The sequence below is a fragment of the Aspergillus bombycis genome (genome assembly GCF_001792695.1).
Source record: "Aspergillus bombycis strain NRRL26010 chromosome Unknown contig00053, whole genome shotgun sequence".
Taxonomy (NCBI): Eukaryota; Fungi; Ascomycota; class Eurotiomycetes; order Eurotiales; family Aspergillaceae; genus Aspergillus; species Aspergillus bombycis.
In genome coordinates this window covers 1-24,373 of record NW_019170055.1, presented here as the reverse complement: position 1 = coordinate 24,373, position 24,373 = coordinate 1, and the positions used below count along the sequence as shown (strand labels likewise).

Below are 24,373 nucleotides of genomic sequence, written 5' to 3'. Positions count from 1 at the left end.
TGCCACAATTCCATCATTCCACGGCCAACTTCTTTCTTCAATTTGCTGAATTCAATTCTCACCGCTCGCTTCCCATCATCATGGCGGTTCGACGGTCCGCCCGCCTGCGTAATCGCCAGGCTTCGAATGTAAGTCGCCCACACAACCATCACCTGTTGATTCCAGTTCATTCACTTTGCCCATGTTGCCCTTGCATCTGTCGTGTCAAGTACCAGACAACTGACTTTGGCTCCTGACTGAAGGAACCGCAGCCGCCCGCGTCACCTGTCAACAACACCACCGCCATCACCACTGAAACCAACCACAATAACAACAAACTCCCCTCCGTCATGGAACGCGACGAAACTCCCGCCGACGTTCCCTCCAACCACACCACCACCACCACCACCACTACTACTCCAAAGTCCACAACCGATGTCCGCACCCCACACAAGGCTACTCCTGCTCCAAAGCAAACCCCGGCGAAAACACCCACCAGTGCAGTCACTCGTCCATCTCACCAAGAAATGCATCCCAGCAAGGTCCATCAAAGCACCACCAAGCAGGCGGATTCGGGCCTGATCCTCGGTTTCAACCCGATTAAGAAGGATGCCGAAGGGAATGTGATGAAAGATTCTCTAGTCGAGACTACCCCAAGCAAGACAAAGGCGTCACCCGCTTCGACATACTACGGCACACCCGCCTTCGAGTTCAAGTTTTCTTCCGCGGACTCCCAGCTAAGCGACGAAGCCAAGAAGCTCATGGAGAGCGTGCGCGAGGATGTTGCTAGAATCAAAGCTCAGATGGTTCAGGAGAAGGATAGTCAGCCCGACCAGGGTGGCAACGACCAGTCAGGGATTCGCAGGATCGCCGAACCAAAGGGCCAGGCCAGCCGATTCAGCGCTGCTCATATGGCCGAATTCAAGAAGATGGATTCAATTGCTGGACACGCGTCTGCCTTCCGCGCCACTCCCGGTCGCTTCCAGCCTGTCCAAAAGACCCTCAAGCGGCTCAACCCCGGGGCACGACTGGGTGAGTCCAACCAAAATTCACCCACGAAATCGACGAATAAATTGCCTGCGCCTGCGCCTGCTCCAGTTGCCAAGCGTGTCAAACATGACAAGGGCGATGACACCTCCACTCGCCGTCGGACTGTCGGTGAGAAGAGCGCTTCAAAGCCAGCGGTGAGTCGCACAAGGCCCGCTATCCGCAGTTCTTTGATGACTCCTACTCGAGCCTCCATGGCGCGTACTTCGGCCACCAGCCTCAAACCCTCCCGGACAAGCATGCTCCCTCGACCATCTCTTGCGCATTCCCCTACTTCGAAGCAGTCGACTACCCCGCGCACACCCCGCACGGACTTCAACCCTCGATTCAAGAGCGGCTTGCCCCAATTGAACCTAAAGTCGATCCTTCGTCCCCATCAACCTTTGTTTTCGAAAGATCCCGCGAAGATCGCAGCAGGAACACATGTGGCAGCCCCCGAATTCAGTTCCAATTTCCTGTTGGGCACAACCCGCGATGCTTCGGAGGAGCCTGCAGTGACCCCATCACCCAAGAAACGTGTTGAGTTCTCCTCCAGTACTAGATTGCAGGATGGTGAAGCTCTACCATCCCCTTCTCCGTCCAAATTAACCACCCTCTCTCCGTCCCGGGTCGTATCGGATGTTGTTTATCCCACTTTGCCAGCTTTGACACCGGATCATGCTGCAAAAAAGTCCAGTAGTGAGATCAGGTCGCCCACCATCCGTCACGTCCGTCAATCAGACGCCCCTACCAATCTCTCTTTACCGGATATCCCCGGCGTTCCACATGGAATTGGCAGCAAGAAGCGACACCGCGAAACGGAGGCCACTCATGATCCTTCCCTGCCCGATATTCCAGGTGTGCCTCATGGCATCGGCAACAAGAAGAGGCATCGAGATGCAGCTGGGAGAGATGTTGACACCGAGAATGTGCCGCCAGCCGACGCCGCCGCAGAAAACCGCAGTGCGAAGAGAGTCAAGCTGAGCTCCCCATCAAAGCTCTCGCCATTCAAGTTCTCCCCATCGAAGATGCCAAACTCTAGTCCCACCAAGGCGCGTTCACACACTCCTCTCCGGTCGACCACAAGTGCTAGTCGAACGGGAACCCCGGCCAGCGCACGACAGAGGAGCCGGAATGCGCTGACCATGAGCCGGCTGAATGCGCTTGCTCAGCCAAAGAACCGCTCTTAATCGTTCCTTGTCCACCGTAATGAACCACTTGGAACTGCCACGACCAGTTATTGCCTTTTACGAGAGTTTGAGTCGCACATAGATGCCATTTCGACTTTGAGAACCTTCTTTCAGATTCCCCAGATCCTCTGTTTCTTTTTCTTCTTTTTTTTCACGTAGATTATACCAAATCACCGATCAGTCATTGTATTTACTTGTTTCATCGGATCTGATATTTCTCTCCTTTTGGGCCTAGTCTCTTTTCACCTATCTACCTATCAATGGGTCTCTGATTCTTGTCACACGCAGGCGTTCGGAGGCATCCGGAATGCAGGTTCTGGACGGCGTTTGTGATCTTTTTGTTTTGCCTACTATCTCTTGTGGACAGTAGGTCTCCATACTTTATGGTGCTTGTTGGTTGATCGGTTGATACAGTTGAAATAATGAACGTCCTACAAATAGTTTCAACGATTTTGTTTCCTATCTTGTTTCCCTCTACATTGTCGGTGTATGAGATCGTTCCAATGAATTAATTCCTCATACAACATCTGCTCAGTACTTACAATAGATACCTCATCATACCGTTTAAGTAGACAAAACATATCTGTCCTTAACAGACCAAATAATGTATCAAGATGATAGGATCGAATCTTATGAACCGCTTATCAATATGTACACAAGTGCAGCATTAAAAGTACAGCAGGAAAAGAAAAGAAAAAGGATAATGAAGTAAAATAAAATAAACACCACGAAGGGAATAAAATAATAAACATAATTCCCCTCCATGTCTATCCTTGATTTCGTCTTCGTAAGTACCGAGTCATTCGTTCAATCAATGATTCAATGAATCATTAAGATAAATAAGAGATTCGAAAAAAAAAAAAATTCGCCACCAAACTCCCGGGACACAGTTCGTATGGAAACAGGGGGGGAAAGAGGAGAGAATCTGAGCTATGGATGTACAACACTAACGAACGCCCGCCCGGGTTCAGTCAATCGTCTAGGAAGATAGGATCAGAAGGCGAAAAGAAGAGAGATGAAACGGGAATAAGACAGGGAAGAAGCACGGCTGATGTCTTTTGCAGTTGAGGTATTTTTTCTGCAAAGTTCGATAAGAACGAGCCTGAAAACTCCAGTCCACCGTAACGTAACAAAAGGAGCTTTGTTTAGGGAAACCGAGATTTAGAAATGATTTATCAATCATCCTTTCATTGTCTGCAGGAAGGAGTCCAAGTTGTATTCTTCTTGGTATTGACGGTCGTCCCAGAGCTCGCCGAGGTCGTCGAGCCAGCCCTTCTTGCCCTTTTCTTTGACTTCGCCGTCGATGTCGACCATGTCGACTTCGTTGCCGGCGGCGTTGTCGCTGGGTTTCTCGGCATTCTCGGCTGTTTCTCCGAGATTGAATAGGTCTAGGAGCTGGTCTGTGTCCATTGTGTTTAGGCCTGCGTTTTGTTGGTTGACCACCGTCGATGCCACGTCGATCTTGAAGCGTTGGAGGCTGGGGTAGACGAGTTAGTATGTGTCGTTATTTATGGGAACATTTTAAATCGGGATGAACTTACTTCAGAATCTTCTCCTCCAAAGTACCCCTGGTGATCAAACGGTAGACATTGACGACCTTCTTCTGGCCGATACGATGTGCACGGTCCATGGCCTGGATATCCTTCTGCGGGTTCCAGTCATGCTCAACGAAGATGACTGTGTCGGCACCTGTCAGGTTCAGACCAAGTCCACCAACACTAGTCGTCAGAAGCAAGGCATCGTAACTAGGATCTGTATTGAATCGGTTGACGATGTCCTGACGCTTGGTGGCTTCCACACTGCCGTCTAGACGGAGATACTGAACTGAGGGTAGAAGCTTCTTGAAGACTTCGCTTTGCACGATGTCGAGCATTTCCTTCATTTGACAAAAGATTAGGGCCCGGTGGGGACTCACGTAGCTTGCGCCAGTGCCCAGGTCCCCTTCGCTTGGCGGGTCAACACCGATGCCACAGTCGAGGAGGAGATCACGCAAAGCGCTAAGCTTAGGGGCATGTGAAACATCGCGGATGTAAGAATTCTTCGCATGAAGGTATTGCTGGACCTCGTCGTACTGCTTGTGCCCGTCTTTGACGACAAGCGCAGGAGAGTTGCAGAGGCGTCGCATATACTGCAATGCTTGGAAGATGTGCTCTTTGTCGGACTTCTCTGAACTACCCATCTTATTCGCCAGCTGCTTCTGCTCCTTCTTCGTGAAGTCCTCGAAGAGTTTCTTCTGAAGTTCACTAGGGTCACAATAGTAGTTCTGGATAATCTTCGGTGGTAGATCGTTAAGAACTTCCTCCTTTAGACGACGGAGTAAGAAGGGGAGCACCTGTTTGTGCAAGGCCTCAATGGCCAATGCACCAGCTTCTTGTTCCTTCGAGGACGATTTGCTGAAACGACTCGCTGCAATTGGCTTCGCGAAACGATCCAGGAAGACCTTTTCAGTACCAAGAAAACCAGGCATTAGGAAGTCAAAGAGGGACCACAGCTCCAACACGTTGTTTTGAATGGGGGTACCGGAAAGAATTAAGCGGTGGTTGCTGGCAACGCGTTTGACAGCCAGGGTGACCTTGGCCTTTGGGTTCTTGATAAGATGTCCCTCATCCAAGACGCAGTAGTTCCAGTTCAGTGGGGTAATAACATCACTGTCATTTCGGCAGATGTCGTAGGAGGTAATAACAATATCAGCATCGCCGAGGGAACCTTTCAATCGCGCGCGTTCTACCGGAGGTCCAACGTACGCAACGCTCTTAAGGAACGGGGCGTATTGCTTGATTTCTTGTTGCCAGTGTCCAGACAGCGACGGGGGGCACACAATCAAGGACGGAAGCTTTCTGACCTCGGGCGCTTGTGTCCGCGCAAACTCTTCGGCTCGCAAATGATGATCACTGGCGACGATGCAAATTGTCTGAAGAGTCTTACCGAGACCCATATCGTCACACAGAATGCCATGCAAATTATAGCGGTTGAGGAAAGCAAGCCAGTTGACACCCTCTTGTTGGTAAGGTCTAAGCTCCGCCTTAATTGCCACTGGTAAGGCGAACTCCTCCACCTTCCGCACATCCAGCATTTGGGACATGAACTTCCTTTCCCTCTCTCGTCCTTTGAGCAATTCCTCGGAAAGACCAGGAGGATCCGGGATGCCGGCTTCTAGGGGAACAAGCTTGACCAAGGTTGCAAATGACGTTGTAGCTAGCAGCCTGACATCATTGTCAGAATCGCTCATGCGACCCAAGACGGGGACAACAAGGAAGATGACATAGGGTAGAATCCCATCTTCCATCACATGGATAAGGTGGTAAATGCATTCTACGGCTCCCTGGCGGTGGTGCACATCCAGACCATTGTTAATGGTAGGCAGTACTTTCTCGACTAACATGGTCATGCCTTCCACCGTAACGACACTGCAGACAGTTGCGAAGCACTTGGCAGCTGCATACCGAATCACAGACAGGCTACATTGCAGTGCTTTGGCAATCAGGGGCATGAGACTGACAACCCAAGGATGAAGACCAGGATCGAACTTGGGTAATAAGGCACGTAGCGTAGACAAACCATCTACGACTTCTTGGCCAAGCTCATTGTCGGGGTCGTGAATTTCTGCTGGGAGCTCATTTGTGAGGGCATCTCTGAGCGGCCGTTCAACCAGAGATGCAACGTTGGGAACTTTTTCTAAAAGTGTCGAACCGAACTTCACAGCCAGTTGCTCCAAGGCTTCCTTGGCGCCGCGACGCATAATTCTTGCTTCCTTTGCTTCCCTTTCAAACTTCGCTGCATCCGGATGGTCACGGCGGTCTTCTTCTTTGCGGAGAGATAAAATAGATTTCTCCAGACCTGCATTGTGGTGGAATTCGGGAGTCTCGGACGTATCGACACAGCAATATTTCACCAGGTTACCAATGACCTTATCGACAGGACCCCGCTTGGTAGCAGTAGTATAGTACTCCACCAGCGCAGCAACTGCAGTAGCAGAGCGTTGTTGGAGTTCTGCATTCTCTTCTTTCTTGATACTGTCCATCATTCCCTTGATGATGTGACTTGGTTTCTTCGGGATGTCATGCATGGCAACTAGAGCACCCGCTGCGGCAGCGAGGATACGCAGGTCCCTTGCTTCACGGACGCTTCTGGCTTCGTTAATTGCACTCTCTGCAGTTGCTCTTGTATCGTTCAGAACCTGGAGAGCTGTGATGCGCTGAGCTGGTGCCAGGCCCTTCTTCAGGCGGTCGAAATCGGGTCCAACGACCTTTTCAGCGTCCGCCAGCGAGAAGGCACTCGGGCCAGCCTCAGCGTCACCTTGGACAACGACAGCCAGAGCGGGCAATCTCGAACCAGGAACATGAGCGTGGTCCCGGAAGGCATTGAGCAATGAGTGACATTGTGCACGTGCAACATGAAGATAGCATGCTATGTCACCGTACCATGATGGACGATCCCCTTCGATAATTGGGCGCAACTGCTCGCACAGTACAGAAGCATATGGGCTGCCAGATCCTGCAATTCTGGCATATTCCTCTATAATCATAGCGGTTGCAAGCTGGGAAGTGGATGCCGAGTGGTTAAGGCCGTGCAGAATAGGCTGCCAGAGGCTTGGAAGTCCATTCTTATCCCAATGAGAGAGCAACTGACCAAGAGCCTTTGCAGCATAGATCTTAGACCGCAGCATGGTGTCCGCACCTACCAAGTCAATATCACCTTGCAGCATGTGGCCATCAACATTGTGAGCCGAAGGCGGGGGCACTTCTTTCTTCTCTGCCTTGCGACCCCTCTTCTTGGTCGCATCGGAGGTGTTGTTAAAGGCACTTGGCGAGGACTTTGCTGGTGCAGCTGCGCTCATTGGGAACGGTACACCAGACGGCTTGATGAAGAGGGAGGCATTCATCGGGATGGGATAGCGAGGAACGCCGAAAGGAGCCATACTTAAGGTAATGAGAGGCTGGATATGAGATAACAGTTCGGCTTCGGATTTGAAGGACCCATGCTTGTCGAGAGCTTTGAGCAGTTCTGACCAGACTTGAAGAGACAATTTCAGAACACCCTCGTTTCGCTCCACCAGCAAATTCTGGAAAATCAAACGGAGCGCCTTGCCATTGACCCATTCGTTGGTGCCATCTCCTTCTAGCTGCAAAAACGTGATAAGAGCCCGGAGGACGGCCGAGCGCACGCTGGTGATTGTATGTCGCAGGAAAGGATAGAGGCGGGGAACAAGGTTGCCAAATGATGACTCGGGATCCACAGCTGCATTCGCCTTCATAGCATCGAGGACTTCACGGAACGTGCAGAGCTTGGCTAGAAGGTCCATAACTGACCCAGTACTGGCGCTGAGGTCATCTTGGAGGTTGGAAAGGCATTCCCAAACGATGTTCATCAAAGTTCCCAGCGTGCTCTGCCGAGAAGTCACAAATTCCTCTGCGATAGGAACAAGAGTTGCTGCACTCACTGCACGCACATCGTCGTCATAGTCACCCAGGCCCTTCATGACTGCCTCCAGGACACCGTCCATGAGCTTTGTATCCTTGATAAGCAAGTCTTTGCGGACTGCCACTAAATACCTGAGACCGATCATACCACCATGGCAAACTTCCCAAATGGGGCGTTCTAGACCTAAGTCATTTTGCATGATGATCCGGTAGAGGCATCTGTAGACAGCGATAACGGAACGGGATGGGAGCTGAGACAGGAGAGCACCTAAAGTTTGACCTACAGTCTCTCGAATGGGGGCGACAACGTTGTCAGAGATGTAGTCGCCGAAACGGTCAAGCATGAGAACGCAAAGAAGGCGGCATGCAAGATCATCCAGCCATTTGCGATTCAAGGTGTCGTTTTCAGGTCTGCTCTTCCCTCGCAAGCGCCCGGCACCGGCACCTTGAACGCGGATGACCTCTCGCAGGGCCATCGCAGCTCCATGTCTGACTTCCCAATTTGGATCAAACAGATCGACCATGAGAAAATCACACATTGGCTCATAGGGCCATGCGATGCTGGGACCTTCGTCGGAGGTCTCAGGCTGAATCAAAGGCTTTTCTGGGGCGGCCTCTCCTTTGAATTCGGAGACGATCTTCGAGTCATCATCGCCAGATGGTCGTTCAAGAGAGAAGTAATCTGATTTCGAATCGCCGTTCCGCTCTTCTCCGTTCTCTGCTTTAATAGGGTGCGGAGTCGTCACTGACGGTGTCGTGACGTCGGACGTCTTCCGCGCAGAGAGGTCGACGACGCGCACTTTATTTGCACCCATCTTCGCACTCTGTTTATTTTTTCGTTTCAGCTGATTCAGTTGCCGCTTACTCAGTCCGGACTCCTCTCCGTTCGCAGGCTCACTTGGTGTTGTCGCAGAAGCAGGGAGTTGGTGATTGTTCTCTCGGGAAGCAGCCGTGTGAGAAGATGGATCCTCCTTGATAGCCGGGGTCTTCAAAACTAAATCAGTGTCGTCGATCAGGTCCTCCTCGATATACTCTCCTGCAAGGCCCAGTCGAGAGTTCAATGTTTTCTTCTGATGCTGCAACCGAGATATGGGATCCATGGCGGCCAGAGAGTATTCATATTCTTTGCCCGCACTCCCTAGTAGCCTTTTTCCGTACTTTAGAATCGAGGTTAGATCCAGACGTTCTAACTGAAGAAGTTCATCCGACGGAGATAGTTGGGCGTCTTCAGATTTAATTTCCACCGCGAGATCGTCATCCTCGTCGGCCTTTTTGATCCCTAGGCCATCCTCTTCATTGGGGTCAAAGATGTCGGCATTTGTTACAATGAGCCCGATCGCCTTGCCGGCAGCTGTTCTGGTATCCCATGATTTCGACTTGAGATACGGTAAGATACGCCCTAGTAAGTTGAATAGCTCATCTGGATGTTGCTTCTGGACATCTGCCAGCTGTTGAGCGGCAGTGTTCCGGATGAGAGGCGTGCTGCCCGTCTCAAGCAAGCTGTGAGAGTGGTTAGCATCGACCTTGTCAGCATGAGAATTGGTCCAAGGATGGTGATACTCACGTGACCAAGCGATCCAACCTGTCCCAAGATGGTTAGCGTGGGAAACTAAATATGACAGGGCTGGGCAGTTAAAACTTACCTGGAGGTCATGGCGGGCAATCACCTCTTCACAGAGGGAGTTGGTGGGGATGGAAGGATGATTGAGGAGTATTAAATAAAACAATCGATCGTGAGTGAATAAAAACGAAAGAATAAAAAAAGAATAAAAAAAAAAAGAAGTTGCCAAGCCCAAAGAGTTCCGGTGACGCCTCAGATATTATAATGGGGAATCCTTCCAGTATGCAGAAGGTCTTAGTCAGGGTAGGTAAGGAATGTAAAGTATACCGAACCGTTACACCCACGTCACAGCCATTTGACGGATGGAACTAAAAGGGAAGACAGAGAGGGAATAAAACAAAAAAATAAGTCGATGTAGGACGATCGATCCGACAGAGTGGAGAATTAAGGTAAACCTGAAGAAAAACAAAAATAACAGAAACTAGATGAAGGGAGTTTCACACTATTAAGTCGATCATCTGTGAGGCCCAAAGGTATTAAGATCATCAAGAAACTTTGGAGCATAAAGACAGAAGAAAAATAAGAATAAAAAAAATAAAAAAGAAAATAAAAAAAACAATAGAACCACAAGGGAGGGAAAGAATAATAACAATAAATGTTAATCCCAAAAGTGGAGAGGGCGATGACGGGCACGTCGTCGGTGGTAAAAGAGCCGATATTAAAGTATGGGCCAGTCAAGCTCCCAGGTAAGTAAGTAAGTAGGTATCAACAAGTCGTCCCGTCGTGCTTTCGTTTTCCCCTCGAGGTCACGCAGCCTGTTTATATCATTGGGGGCATCTTTGGCTGGGCGCGCCTACCCATGCTTGGGCCCTGTACTAGCCCCGAACCGGCTTAGACGCCCCACTCCCGTAAAGGTTTTCCTCTGGTCACGTGATCCTCCCTGCGCCAACCTCACGATCGACGGCCGCGAAATTGCTGCCAATGTCCATCATCATGATGAGACTCGCGGCCGAAGTGATCCGTGGGTTTTAGCTGCAGGTACCACTATATCCTTAATCCTACGACCAGAAGCAGTAAGTTGACCCCGGAGATCTATCGCGATAGACAGGACCTTCACTTCGTTCCCCCGTATGAACTATCCGTAAGCTGGTGTCGATTTCCCCAAAACATGCCAAGAAATGCCAGATGGTCTCATCGTAAAGGAAGGGGATTCTTTGTCCACTCACACACGTCGACCGAGAGACGGCCCTAATAGTACAATTCCTTGTCCCATGCGCAAGCCTCCCACGCGGTGGTTGATCCTCCAATGTCTGCCTCGGGCGATGACATAGACACGGTGCTCAATGCTCCAATCAAACGGCACCTAATTTAGTTTATATATAATCTGCGGAGTACTTACTACAACTAACTTCCTGGATAGCACTCGACCTGACATCTTCATACAACCCTCCCCGTCGTAATATTTTACTGCAAACTACCATACGAAACTGACGTAGGTCTTTCTTGCTACTTTCATTTGTGGAAATCGAGTCTACATACCGAAGCAAATAGTAGCAGCAAAAGCGATCATCGCGTCGTCCCAGAACACGGGGGTTGTGGTGATTCGCAGCATTGCTAGCAGACATCACACACTGCGATCATCGCCAAAACAGCGCGCATCAAATAGACTTGTCCATTTCTATACACTGAGGGACTCCAAGTAGGAAATAACAACACGACATTTGGTGGTGGTAGTAAAAACAACGAAAACAGAACCGCACCCCTAGTGTGCACAAAATCCCCTTAAGCCTTCGTCAGAAAAGCAGATGCTTCTTCTTCCTTCCCTAGCAGCCCCAAACTGCGAATCTGCTCTGCCTTGGGCGCGTTCTCCCGGGGGTGTGCGGCTTCGGCCTTCCGGTAGGCGGCCTGCATCTTCATTGTTCGCAAAGCCTGGAGGTCCATGATGTCAGAATATAGCAGAACCACATATGAAATAACCAGGACATTCGACTGCGCCTTGAATTGACGGGCGAGGTGCCATTGTGCAAGGGCGAGACCCTACCTCTTTTCTGTGGTGCAGGCACTCGTAGTAATCCTCCAAAGCGGGCATACACTTCTTCTTGCCGGTCTCACCGTCGCCGGCGTTGACAACGTAGCAGCCGAGGACCTCCTGCCAGAAGTTGTAGCAGCGGGAGGGACCTGAGGGAGAACGCAAGTATTAGCCGGGGACGTCCATCGAAGAAACGCATCGCGACCGAGCACGACGAAATCATAATCAATTGTGACAGCAACGCCCCCTCAGACGCTAGAAAATGAGCACATACCGCCATTGAGACCAAAACCCGAAGCCATTGTGTGTTTGGTGGTAGATGAGAGGAGGGGAAACGAGCGGGCACAGGGTGTAGGAGCGGAGGTCAGGATGCGATGAGGTTCTTCCGGTCGATTCGCCGCTTTCCGCCCAAGTTGGTCCGAGCGTCAGCGTTTGACGTCTTTAGTATTGCTCCCGACCACATCACCCTCTTTATTTTCCCTCATTCCCCGGCGAAAGAGCCGCTGATTGACGCATGGCGATTTCTGGTCGACGATCCGGTGCTCATGCGATTCTTCTAGCTACCCACCTTTGTGTGACTGGGAATGTCTCCCGCTTACCACAGCTACAAGCCCAGTCTCCAGCCTACCTTCCTCTTGAACGGATACTACGCATCATCTTGACCTTTCTGCCGGAAAGCACGGCGCCCCAGTCTTACACGCCAGTCCTTCAAGAGCTTCTCGATGGCCATCCATCGCAACCGGACGGCGACGATATCGATGTTTCCCCAGTCGACAATTTCTCGGAGGCTGCTGCCAAGAAACGTGTACGGACGCTTCGTTTACTCCCACTAAAGTACCACGACGACGAAGACAGTCAAGACCCAGCCGACCTTTTAACTCAATTTCTCATACACCGGGCATATCGTATAGATCTGGAAACTGCCCTCCAACCTCTTATACTTGAACTTCTTTTACCGTTCTACCAGCGCTTGCCGACCGTGCGGACATGGTTAATCTCGAGCTTACTACCGCTGCTCCGACTCAACTACGAATACTATCCCAGTCAGGATGAAACATTCTCTCTGGATGTTCTAGAGTCAATGGACAGCCACACCGCGATCAATGTACTTCTTTCGATGACGGGCGCCCAGAAGAACAGCATGGATTTAGTGAACAACTTACGCGGACTACTTGGCCCGTGGATGTACGGGAGTAACCGATCGAAAAGGCGTAGACTCAATCAGGCTGCGGAGGCCAATTCCATCTCCCTTCCTCAGCTTAGCACCCAACAGCATGATAAGAATATCTCCGGATGGCAATACGTGAACGAATGGCTGCTGGCGCGAAGTCTAGTGGATTATGAGAGCACTGTGAATGCATTCCTTAATTGGAATGGTCCAGAGGATGCGGATCTTGGAGGCTTTGAGGAAGAAAACCAAAAACATGACCGCGATGTGTTGAAGGACCTAAATCTCCGATATGGTCAATCGGGGCTTGCTGTTATCTATACAACTTCCGATACAAGCAAGTCTTGTCTGGAAGGCTCAGTCAAAGTTTTGACTCGGGTTGCCAAGCTGCTGAGCCTTGAGGATCAATTATTTATCTCACCTAACAGCTCGGCATATCCTTCGGTGATATTTGATGCATCTCAGATCTCTTCATCATCGAGGGTGTCCCTTCTGCAGAACGCTTTGTTGGTGGCATCAAACCCATTAACATATCCTTCCGCCTCCTCTATATCGTTCCTCAGCGCTATCCTCCTCTCCATCAAGACTTTGGCCGACCTCGGACATCCTATTACATGCAGGACAGCTGCCAATATCTGCCTTCATAGTAACCAAGATACGCAACTACAAGAATTGCGGAACATTGTCTCTTCTATTGTAAGACAAACAAAACTTAGCCATGACTGGCGGGACGTTCGCCAGCAGATCCTCTGGCTGCAGCATTGGGGCGCAGACAAAATAGAAGGAAATGGAAGCAATTTACACTGTCATGGTCTCTTTTGGAGGGTCTCACGAGATGTGGTAGAGGCAGAGATCTTGAAGGCATTGCTAGAGTTCAAAGGTAAGCAAACACTATCCCATCTTTCATATTGTGGAGACTAATCAGTGTAGAATACAACTTGGCCGTTGATATCTATATGAATTCCAAAACTGCCCTTAGCTCAGTCCAAGTCGAAGAAGCCGTCAAAGAGGCCATTTTCACAACTTATGATAACGCTAGCAATGGAAACAGAACCAGGGGAGGCATGAAGCGAGCGTACGACATGTAAGTCTTGATCCAAATGAGCGTCAGATCGACCAAAGAGCTAACTATTTTCCGCAGCTTGCAAGCCTTCCAGCCACACTTTCCAGAATCTGTCTCCTTCAAGGAGATTCGTGCCCTCCTATCAGCAACGCATGCTCTATCTTTCTACTCCCTAACTCTGCAACATGGTGTTCCTTTTCAACCCGTCAGTATCCGTGTGCATCCCGATCCTATTTCCTTGATCGAGAAGGTGCTTGATCAAAACTCAAAAGCCTATACAAAGGTGGATGATCTTCTTGCGATCGGAAGAAATTTGGTTGCGGCTGGTTTTTCCACTCGCCTCTCCGATAGCGACGACCTAGATCTTCCGTCTACTTCCGAGGAGCATGCCGTCGTCACAGCTGAGCGACGTATTATGTCACTCGCGATTTCATCAGCTCTCTCGTCCAATGATTTCGGTACCGCGTATTCTTACATCCTCACGCGTCTCACTCCTCCATCTCTCTTATCCACATCCTCACCCCTTACAAACCCAGCCGTAAGGGATGACATTTCCTGGCGTGCTGTCTACAATGCTGGCCGGTACCGCGATCCTGCGCTGTCCTCATCTGCCAACCTCCAAGCCCAAATAACCCAACTTTCCCAACGAATGGAACTTCTTTCTCTTGCCCTGATCCTCGTCCCCTCTCCCGAACCACTCCCTGAGATCCTCGGCGCCTGGCGACGGTGCGACGAGGAGATGAACGGCCTTCGCACGCGCGAAGCCGACGAGGAAGAACTATGGGACATCAAGGCGGACAACCTCTCATCTGTCCCTGGTGACTTCGGACCAACAGATAGCGAACAGGACGCATACGAAACAAAGAAACAACATGCCCGACGTGCCCGTGCCCATCACGACCGTCTCAACGCTGAAGAAGCCCCCATGGGCCTCTTCGAAGTTGCCCGAGGCGCCGCGCTAGCCTCCACAAGAACGCATTCCCGCTCAGCGGCAGCGCCGCTGCCGCCGACCAGCAACCGACGTCTCCATCTCACGCTCGCGGACCCAGCGAGGACTCCGCCGAAGACAGGGTGCGTAAGCGAGATGTGGTTAGTAACATGGTGACAGGCGGTTTAGTCAGCGGTATCGGATGGGTCTTAGGTGCTCAACCGGTGAATCGCTGAACCATACGCCCCGAATTTCATGATGAGTACGATGACGGTTTTTCTGGCGGATCCTTCAATAAAATGCTTCCATTATGTGATATCCTGTACAAGCGGCTTTGCGCGGTGTTTCTAGCAATCTATCCTAATTACCAAAATACATATTATCCATATAATGCCACCATGAATCTAGTGAGGAATGATCTTCTGGATATCGAGGCGACCAACATGGAGCTTGGAGGCGTATATATATTTTACATATTGGGCCTTTTGTATCTCCATGGATATATATATTTCTGCTAGAGACACGCAACAACCAGGAGCAGATCTCACGTCAGACTCAGCCCTGGAAGTCCTTTTTTCTTCTTTGATTATTGTATTCTTCGTAGTAGCCTCGTAAGCACCAGATAAGTCCCCTTTCTGAATCGATTTCAAGTAGAAATCAATAACTTCCTTTGAGCAAGTAAACGTTAATTTTAGTCTTGGTTTTTGGCCAGAATACATGTGGTAAAGCAAGCCCCAGTAACTCCGTACAATATATACGTATATACTTTGGTAGTCGCCTGATTACTTTGGCGACATAGAATAATTGGTGATGGATCTACTAAACGAAATAGAACAGTTACGACAAAAATGCTGCTAATGATATTCTGCGACTTCCTGTATGGAATATAATCTGCCGATATACAGAGGATCGTTCCATCTCATAGTTGCTATGCTCTTGGATGACAGAATCAAAACAAAACCAATGACAAGCCTATACAATATGTATGTGCTGAAGAAGAGATGAGGCTCGGAGAAAATACGAGATGGTATGAAAATAAAGACAAAACACCTAAATAACCACTTCTCCCATTTGTGTCGCAAGGGAAGCAGCAAGAAAACAAGGGATGAAACCGGGAAGCGTCAGCACCGCTGGCCGCTGGCAGTTTTTTGTGCAAAGAAGACCTCGGCTGGCGACAAAACCGAGGCTAAGAGGGCGGATACAACTGCCCGTGATGGATCAGCAAAAATAAAGGAAAGACATGCATGATCAAGTAAAAATCAATCCCAACTCCATGAGTCCAGTAACGATAGACGTTGCAATGCGGTAAATGAGCGTCGTCATAATCACAAATCGTATGCTTTTGACAACCTGGTCAACCAACGGCCAGCCACTGGTAAGCGTAAGAAGGGACCGTAAAGATGCGATATATTATGATGGAGAGTAGCAATTAGATGCATGGAGGGAGGTTGTTGCAAAGGAATGAGTGCTGCTGCGGAGAAAGTCTAGTTGTCCCAACCCCACACCTGTCGCACGAAGTTCGCCATGTTGACTTTTTTGTTTTTCATGTCCAGCATCCAAGGATGATCCAGCATCCGCCATGGAGTCGCTCTTCGTGGAGGCTCTTTCTCGAGACTAGGAAAGTTAGGTCCACCGCACGGTCAATGCGAACGCAAATGGGGTCACATACCAGCATTCTATAAAGTACTTGAAGCTATCAGACCAGCGAATACCGTTATCCGGCTCATCCTTCAGCTTCGGAATCGGCTGGCGAACGATGTATGTAAGGAGGTCGATTAACCCAGCGCGGGGCTGCATTTCGGTTCCATCGGCCGGGAAAGGGAAGCGATGCTGGGCAACTTCAAGTAGCGTTACGCCTAGAGACCAGACGTCCGAAGTAATCGTATAAGATTGACCGGTGATCCGTTCGGGGGCCATGTAATAGGAAGTGCCGATGAATGTATTGGCATCTCCCTTGGTACCGAACTCTCCACTCACGCCGAAATCACATAGCTTGACCTGTCCGTTGCGGCACAAGAGAATATTTGACGGTTTGATGTCTGTGTACTAGTCAGTGCATGAGTTACATTGATCACCGTGAGCAACTCGAACCTACCTCGATGGATAATCTTTCTACTGTGCAGATATGTTAAGCCGTTCAATACCCCTTCTGCGACCTTACCCAGCACCTTCTCTCCTGTTCGACCGCCTAGTTTCTTCACTTCTTTGTAGATACTGTCTAGACTGCCCCCCTCACAGAACTCCATTGCGATCGAAATCGTACCGGTAGACTTGTCCATGAATGCACCGTAATACCGACAGATATGCTCTGAGGCACAGTCCTTGTTGAAGTTGAGTTCCCGAACAATCTGCTTCTTCACATCTGGGTTGGGGTCGGTTGTGATAATCTACAACAGCCGCACAGTTAGTGACGAGTGGAAACAGAATATGAAGGTTGAAACCCCTTCGGAAAGAGGAAGAAAGTATATTAAACCCACCTTCAACGCGAAGACCGTCTTTCCCTCCTTGAGCTTGCAACGAGTGACCGCACCTCCCGCCCCCTCACCCAGACTGCCCAACTCCACGATCTTCTTCTGTTCACTGGCCGCGAGCAGCCTTCATCATCTAAATCGTCAACGTCTAGTGGCCTGCCCTTTTCTAAGCTCAGCTTGTCGAGGTCTGGAATTAATCCATTTACGCTGCTGTCACGCTCCATCTGCACACCTCCTTCCCGATCGGAGTAAACCGAACTAATAGCAGAAGACGGATCCGGAGTGCTCCCCTGTGGTTGACGAAGACCCATGGCGAACGACAACGCCGAGTAGTTTGACGATGACGCGGATGCGGGGCCACTGGCCTTTCCATCCAAATAGTTGAAGCTACCTGACCGCGAGTGTCCGTTCGGTTCGTTCAATCCACTGGTGGCTAGAGGCGGGGGAGCTGGGCGACCATTGACTTGTTGGATATTCTTACTGCTGCCCATCGGGGTCGCAAGTCGCAGTTGCGGGGGTGCCGGGCGGGTGGACGGGCGCTGGAGCTGTGGCACTTCGGGGGCTAGAGCGGGCGCTGGGACGGGCGCCGGAGCAGGTATACCGTTACCGGTTACGGGACGAGCGTTGGGTGACGGGGGAATCCCCAAGGTGAGCTTTGGAGGTCGGGGACCATTGCTGTTGTTGCGATTACCCGGCACGGGCGGTTTGAGGAGGGGAACCGCGGGTGTCGACATGGCGAGATTGTCTGCCTCTCCCCAGGCAAGAACAACTCGTTGGGGTCAGCCAAGGTAGCCAGATCGGCGGTATTTGATTTAGACACCTTGAAAAAAAAGGAAGGAAGGGTCAAGGGATAGCGCGAGAGAAAGGAACAGGAAGATGGGTATAATGAGAAGTTGGACGCTCGGAAGAACAGCCGTGGGGCTGAACACGCGGCAAGGCGACTGAGATAAGAGGGGTTGGTTTTCGTTGATCGAGCGACAGAAGAGCGAGCGCGCGAGGACGAGGAGGGGAAATGTAAGCTTAAGTCCTTAAATAATGAGAATTGAAATACAAAGCAAACAAGCGAATGTTTGATCAGAGGCGAGACAACAAAGGTCTCGACTCCCAGGCGAAGAGAAGGTCGTTTAGTATGTAAGATAAGTAGTCGTAGTGGGAGTACCGTACCGTAGTCGGAGTAAAGGGAGGAAGAAAAAAAGGGAAGAAAGGAAGAAAGAAGAGAAAGGAGGAAGGGATGGGGGATGGAACGAAGATGATGACGGTCGGAAAGCGTTTCAATTAATATGATTATGAGGAGAAGAGCGAGAGTGAGAGAGAAAAAAGCCGGATTGGATTCAAGGATCCCAATGGGGCCCGTTTGGTCAAGTTGTCAGTCCGTCAGTCAATCACAAAGTGGCTAAAAAAGGCACGTCGGCGGTTGGACTCAAAAGATTGTAACTCTTGACCTTTTGGACCTCATCCAGCTAATAATATTCCACGGTTCATCCCTCTCTGGGATTAGTGCCAATCATAAGGCTCCGCCAGTGGACACTCGGACAGGCGATGTTGACTTGACTCGGTGGAACCAGTCGGTTTCAAAAGGCGCCTAAAGACCGTTCTTTATTTGATACTTGGGTCTTGGTGCTTGTTCAGCGGCCTTGCGTTCCCTCAGATGCTATTATTATATGCTATCAACCTCGTTAGTTCAGGGACCGACTCCATTTTGAGCACAGAAGCAATTTTTAGGTCCCAGAGTTCTGTCAGTTTGCTTTGTATCTGAGATCCGTCTGTTGGTTCACTTCGTAGCGTGATCTGGTTCCTGAACCCTCAGGCATTTTGTTTTTAGGCATCCATGAACTGGCGCCCCCAAAAAAAGGAAAAAAAGAGAAAAAAAAATAATAATAGAATTTTTCTACATACCATGGAACCACAGTCAGTATCTGATCCGAATTATTCAAGGAATAAGAGACCAAAAAGGAAATCGAGTAAAAATAAAAATCAATTAATTAAATCTCCTAGACTCAAAAATTTCCTAAATTAACCACCAAAATAGATGCTATTCTTGATATTCCTCCGGCGTTAGTGTGCAGGAAGGAATCTGTAGGTTTCTATTTCCGGTCGGTAACAGACTAAATTAAGACCAATCCAGTATCTTTGTGTTCATTTTAGTTTCACTTTCAAACAAACTGCCATGGTCGATGTTTTACATCATCCCCCACTTTTCTGATGAAATGCTTGTTAACTTGAAATCGTAACCGAGCTTGACCAGGAATTATTATCATTATCTGTCATTATCATTAATTATTACCTTCCAAATTAAGTGACGCATTCTCCGGTTCCGAGGAACCATCCGTCATAGCTTCATATCAGTATACATTACTACTACTAGTAGTTTTCATGACTCGGTCTATTAAGACAAATGGTATGACCAGTACTTTTGAGTCGAAGAGACCTTACAGGAGAAATTGAACGCGTCAGCCAATGCCCCGAGTCGACGCATAGGCCTCTCCTCTGTGAGCCAAGGCACGTGCTTCATGTCGGCAGATGATAGAATTAATGCATACTACTGCTGCACATACATCAATACTGTGTATCAAAGCTTTCAGCCCTGTGACAGCGAGCTTGTTCAAGACCAACTCAACTCCAGACTATCCACTGAATCTGACATCATATAGCCACTATTAGCTCATGCCCAAGCTCCCGTACGCCACAATGATCGAGGGAGACGGGAAAAGCACGGAAGCACTGGACAACATGGCAGTAAGACTGATTCGTCGTATCTCGAGTCCGACCCACCACCATGTTTAAAATAGCCCTTCCCCATAAGTGCACCGCCATACACGACGGAGAAGCGTCATAGTCATAGAAGGGACGCCGAATGGGAAGTCCTCCTTGCAGGCTCCGAGGAAAAATCATGGTCCGGTGACGATTTAGAGGGATTTATCGTAATCGTATCCTGGCCAATATCGGTCATTACACCACCATTTATCGGGGAATTCCCTATGTTGCGTCGTTTAGACGATTCACGCACTGACTCGATGCGTCTGAGTAAAATTTGCTACGATTATTGTCGCTACGTCATTGTCATACTCTCTACACTTTTGTTGGTCATCATTAGATAGAAGATATCATATTCACGACAAGTACAAATGAGAAATGCGTACTACTGAGCAAAGAGAACCCTTCTTTGGTAGACGCGCGGCGATGGACGATCCTCGACAAGAAAACCCCACTGGATCAACTGGTTTCCTGCGATGATGGGAAACAGTGAGCGGGAAACGGTGACTCGGGCGCCGACTTAGCACCGCTGTCTGTTCGTGCGCTTCTCTGTGCGGCATGTGCATCGCCTCGGGCACTGACTATGTGGTTTCCAATCTATATGATACATAGTATTTATTTAGTTCTGCTCGTCATACTCCACGAACCTTTCGGGTTCAAGGACAAGACCCTCAACTTGAAAACCGGGGTAACGTCTTGGAAGTCATGGTTGTCCGAACTGTCGACGCTCCGGGGTAGAACGCGCATATCGAGAGTGCGGGCTGCCGTGAATCATTGAACCTTTCCCCTGTTGATCGGTGGAGCCCTGGAACCCAATTGACCACCTTATGTTGCGCGAACGGCCGAACGCACCAATATGCGTTCTCCAAGCCCATCCATAGAGTCTGCGTAGTCTTTGAGGATTGGGCTCTACTCGGTCACCTGGTTGCAACGGGATCATGCCAGATGATATCCTTCCGTTGAGAGATTAACGATCAGTCTATTACTGATTCTAATTTCGAGCAGGCTTCCCCCCTGAACTGTGGGCACTCTCTGCGGAAAGATGAACCCCCCTTTCTTTATCAATTATCCGGTAGACAAGAGTCCTAAAAAAAGAAGCTCTTGAACTCCCTGGGTGGTTTGTACCCACAAAATGTTCCGGAGAAGGTTCAGAGTGCGATAGATTTTTCGATAGTTTGATAACTCTACCAGACTCTATTCTTTGTCGACAATCATGTCTCAGCGTCCTCAGGCCTGGAGGGCTTTTCATAGCTTCGGTCTAGGTTTTGATGGCGCAATCACTCCAATTCTAGGCACCGAGCGCAATATGGGATCCTGTCGAACCACGACTAATCGCTTCGGCACTTTAATAAAAAAAGTTTCTCTTATTGGTATGACTGACACTATACAACGCGATTATCGACTAGCCAGGCGAGGCCCGACCAGGGGGGTAGGTAAACGAATCCTAGTACTACAACTGCGTGCATAACGCTCTCCTTCCCTCCTTGGCAGTCTTAGCATTTGATAAGCAATTAACGACGCTGGCCAGGGTTGTACTAGTAGTTTGTTAACTTCTAACTAGTTAAACGAATCATAGGATGACTAAATGTACAACGCTCTCCTTCCCTTTTTGGCAGTCTTAGCGTTTAATAAGCAATCAATGACGCCGACCAGGGTCTAGTCGAGCCCTAGTCTTGTCGAGTCAAGCAAAATCAGCCAAGCTTCCTTCACGTAATTAACAGGGCTGAGTAGGTACATCGGCTGCGTTTCTAGACCGTCGACAAGGACAGGGATGAGATGAAGAACTTTTACTCGGAGAAACACGATCGTGTGTGGCCAGAACAATGGATCTCGGTCCCCTGTTCGGAGATTTTACCAGTGTGTGTGTGAGATCCATAAGGATTCCCAACGGAACCGGCCGTCAGCACTTTGTACATGCAGTCCCTCGTCCTACGATCATGTTGGGCGCGAGGAAGGGAACCGAGGGATGCAGAGAAGGGTCAAATGATCCTAGAAAATTGACTGGAGCCCCATTTCCTGAATCTTGTGACTGATGGATAGCGGATATGGGCTCTTTCCGTGTAGTCTCTGGTTACAAAAGGAATCGAAAATTTTCTTCTCAAAAATTGATCATTTCTGTCGCAACTTACTACTGCGTACTCCGGAGTAACTACTACTAACTACCTCCCACTGTGAAAAATAATCGAGATAAAAATGGTAGCAGAGAGACAGGGGCTAGTGGGGCTGAAGACCCACTGGAACTTTGGGATTGAATATTCAAGTCATTGGCCCATGGGTGGAGCCCAAGAGCCACAGCGGGCTGTTGGCGACTGGAAGAAGTGGAGCATGGCGTCAGGAACGGATCTACATCCAGGGCCCTGATTGGCCTGACGCAGAAACCTGAAACATCTCTCGGGAGTTGTTCAACGTCCTTGTGGCTTGGCCGATGAAAAGACCTTCCCCTGAAATTGCCCCAGGATGCATGGATGTATCACTCAAGGATTGTTTGGGCGCAGGGCTAATTTCCGGACGGGGGGTTTTTGGGTTTCATGCCGCTAGTGGATGTTACAATGACAATTGTGCAACGGCAACACAATCTCGGCATCCGTCGTATTTGATGCTCTGCTACCGAGTGTGGACTGGACGAGGAGTAGGGTTGGAAGTGTCTGGGATAAAAATACTCGGGTATTGCAGTCCAGTAAATAGTTCATGATGATCTTTCGCCATTCGTCATTATCACTGCATCCAGTAAGTGAGCGACAGATCATCATCGGCGCGCGCTGGACTTGAACCCAAGCAGTGTAAGCATGGACTGGAACCAGCTGTGGCAGCGAAGCTAATCAACAAAACTAGTCCCTTAGCTCCCTGGTAGTGGTTCTTTGCGACGGCCACATCCGCCAACCATGGTGCGTCAAACCGCCATCCCACGAGCCCCATGAGGATGGCGGCCCCATCCAGTTGATGAAGCGCCCACCCATTGGGTTTGGTCGAGGTTGTCTTGTTTCTCCTGGAGAAACACACCGCATTACAGTTCACCAATTGATAGAGCAACGCCAGTATCTGCAGCCCTCTCCACCCGCCTGCAGTCCCCTCTCCCCTTTTCGTCCCTGGGACGATCTCCAGGTTAATCTCCCGGTTCATACAAAGCCTCCAGACTCCCCCGTCCGTTCTTTCGTTTTGTTTCAATCCGTTCTTTCTCTCAAGTCCAAACTTCCTGCTTGAAGCATATCCAACTTTTTTGACTTCGGTCAGCCATTCTTTTTTACCAAACCAACTATCCACACTCTCTTTTTTAGCCCCCCCGCTAAACAACACCAATCAATCAACCTTGACGGTTATATTATCTCGTGAAAACCAAAACCCTACAGTCAAAATGCGTTTCTCTGCCGCCACCATTGCTCTCTTCGCCGGCCTTGTTGCCGCCCTCCCCAACGGTGAGGTCCACACCGTCTACCAGACCGAGGATGTGACCATCACCTCTTGCGCTCCCACCGTCACCGACTGCCCCGGCCGTCAGACCTCCACCCCGGAGGGTGTTGAGCCCGTCGCCACTCCCACTGCTGCTATCACCACTGAGGAGACTCCCGTTGCCCAGACCTCCTCTGCTGAGGTTCCTCCCCCCGTTGAGGAGACCACCCCCGCTGTCCCTGCCGTTCCTACCAGCAGCTCTCCTGTTATCCCCCCTCAGGTTCCCAGCGGCAGCGGTAGCGTCCCCGCTGTTCCTTCCAGCAGCAGCCCCGTCATCCCTCAGCCTCCTCAGCAGCCTAGCCAGGGCACCACCGTCATCGCTGTGACCACCTGCATTCCCACCGTCACCTACTCGACCATCACCGGCCCCGTTGGCACCCCCACCGGTGTCTCCCCCGGCAAGAGCTCTTCCGTCCCCGTGATCGGTACCCCTGCCCCCAGCGGCGGTGCTACGTAAGTTTCTCTCTCTCTTTCCCCAACCTCCAAACTTGAGGACAACCACAAACTAACAACGATTCCAGCCCTTCCTCTTCCGGTCCTACCTCTCTCTTCACCGGTGCTGCTAACACCGTCGGCCAGTCCTTCGGTCTTGCCGGTGCCGCCGCCGCCGCCGCCTTCTTCCTGGCCTAAATTCCCTTCTTGTCCATAGTGTAGCCCCGGTTCACTCGTGAGTCCGGCTCCGCTGCAGGCGGGGGAATCTAGTAATGGACGTTCTGTGTGAATGATACCCGAGTTGGACGGGGTGTGTCTTTAGTTCTTTTGTGTGGTTTTGGGGAGAGTTAATACCATTTGACTTCTTATGCTTCATATTTCACATACTCTTTATACCTCATTTTCTTTTTCTTTATTACTCTTCTTGGCCTGGCTTTCTGGACTGCTTCGAAGATGTGGAGCAGTTTGATCGCTGTTTACGATTTAATGTAAACCATGATGCTTTGACAACCTTTTCGTCACTTCCAATACCCTTGATCACCTCCGTAGTCGCCACATATAGTGCTCCCAGCGCAACCACTACACTACACGACATACAAGTAATACTCAATCGACAGAACCCCCTCAATCCCCATTCTATACAGAACCCAGCATCCCAGACCCGACGCGAGATCGCCAACCCAACCAGTAGTAAGTACCCAACTTTCCCCAGATTCGATTCAGCCACCCCCCTCAAAACAGCCTCTCGGCCGCCGCGTCAGATTACACATGAAAAGGGACCCGCTCGTCGCAGATCGGAATCTACCAGGGATGAGATGAGATGAGATGTCGATTTCCGATTCCAATCTGGGGGCGCAGGTTTCGGATTGATTACAGTGGGAAGTGGACGTGGACATGACAGACTA

The 24,373-nt window shown here is 50.0% G+C and overlaps 6 protein-coding genes across 6 annotated transcripts; 3 read left to right on the top strand and 3 right to left on the bottom strand.

Annotated features, from left to right (window-relative positions):
* Positions 1-80: 80 nt before the first annotated feature.
* Positions 81-2,195, top strand: ABOM_006546 (uncharacterized protein; the record flags this gene model as incomplete). Its single annotated transcript, XM_022533675.1, has 2 exons — positions 81-128; positions 243-2,195. The coding sequence occupies 2 exons, from the start codon at positions 81-83 to the stop codon at positions 2,193-2,195; spliced, it is 2,001 nt and encodes a 666-aa protein (XP_022388316.1).
* Positions 2,196-3,374: 1,179 nt separating this feature from the next.
* On the bottom strand, positions 3,375-9,269 carry ABOM_006545 (DNA-binding ATPase; the record flags this gene model as incomplete). Its single annotated transcript, XM_022533674.1, has 4 exons — positions 3,375-3,672; positions 3,737-9,115; positions 9,180-9,197; positions 9,259-9,269. 4 exons carry the CDS (start codon positions 9,267-9,269, stop codon positions 3,375-3,377), a joined length of 5,706 nt encoding a protein of 1,901 aa, XP_022388315.1.
* A 1,689-nt stretch (positions 9,270-10,958) lies between these two features.
* On the bottom strand, positions 10,959-11,507 carry ABOM_006544 (uncharacterized protein; the record flags this gene model as incomplete). Its single annotated transcript, XM_022533673.1, has 3 exons — positions 10,959-11,105; positions 11,218-11,354; positions 11,480-11,507. The coding sequence occupies 3 exons, from the start codon at positions 11,505-11,507 to the stop codon at positions 10,959-10,961; spliced, it is 312 nt and encodes a 103-aa protein (XP_022388314.1).
* Positions 11,508-11,719: 212 nt separating this feature from the next.
* ABOM_006543 (secretory pathway Sec39 family protein) lies at positions 11,720-14,541 on the top strand (the record flags this gene model as incomplete). The annotated part of the gene is made up of 3 exons (XM_022533672.1): positions 11,720-13,253; positions 13,304-13,457; positions 13,515-14,541. 3 exons carry the CDS (start codon positions 11,720-11,722, stop codon positions 14,539-14,541), a joined length of 2,715 nt encoding a protein of 904 aa, XP_022388320.1.
* A 1,307-nt stretch (positions 14,542-15,848) lies between these two features.
* ABOM_006542 (dual-specificity mitogen-activated protein kinase kinase) lies at positions 15,849-17,569 on the bottom strand (the record flags this gene model as incomplete). The annotated part of the gene is made up of 5 exons (XM_022533671.1): positions 15,849-15,978; positions 16,034-16,403; positions 16,460-16,751; positions 16,842-16,937; positions 17,042-17,569. 5 exons carry the CDS (start codon positions 17,567-17,569, stop codon positions 15,849-15,851), a joined length of 1,416 nt encoding a protein of 471 aa, XP_022388319.1.
* Positions 17,570-22,941: 5,372 nt separating this feature from the next.
* ABOM_006541 (GPI anchored serine-rich protein) lies at positions 22,942-23,666 on the top strand (the record flags this gene model as incomplete). Its single annotated transcript, XM_022533670.1, has 2 exons — positions 22,942-23,489; positions 23,558-23,666. The coding sequence occupies 2 exons, from the start codon at positions 22,942-22,944 to the stop codon at positions 23,664-23,666; spliced, it is 657 nt and encodes a 218-aa protein (XP_022388318.1).
* Between the last annotated feature and the right edge of the window lie 707 nt (positions 23,667-24,373).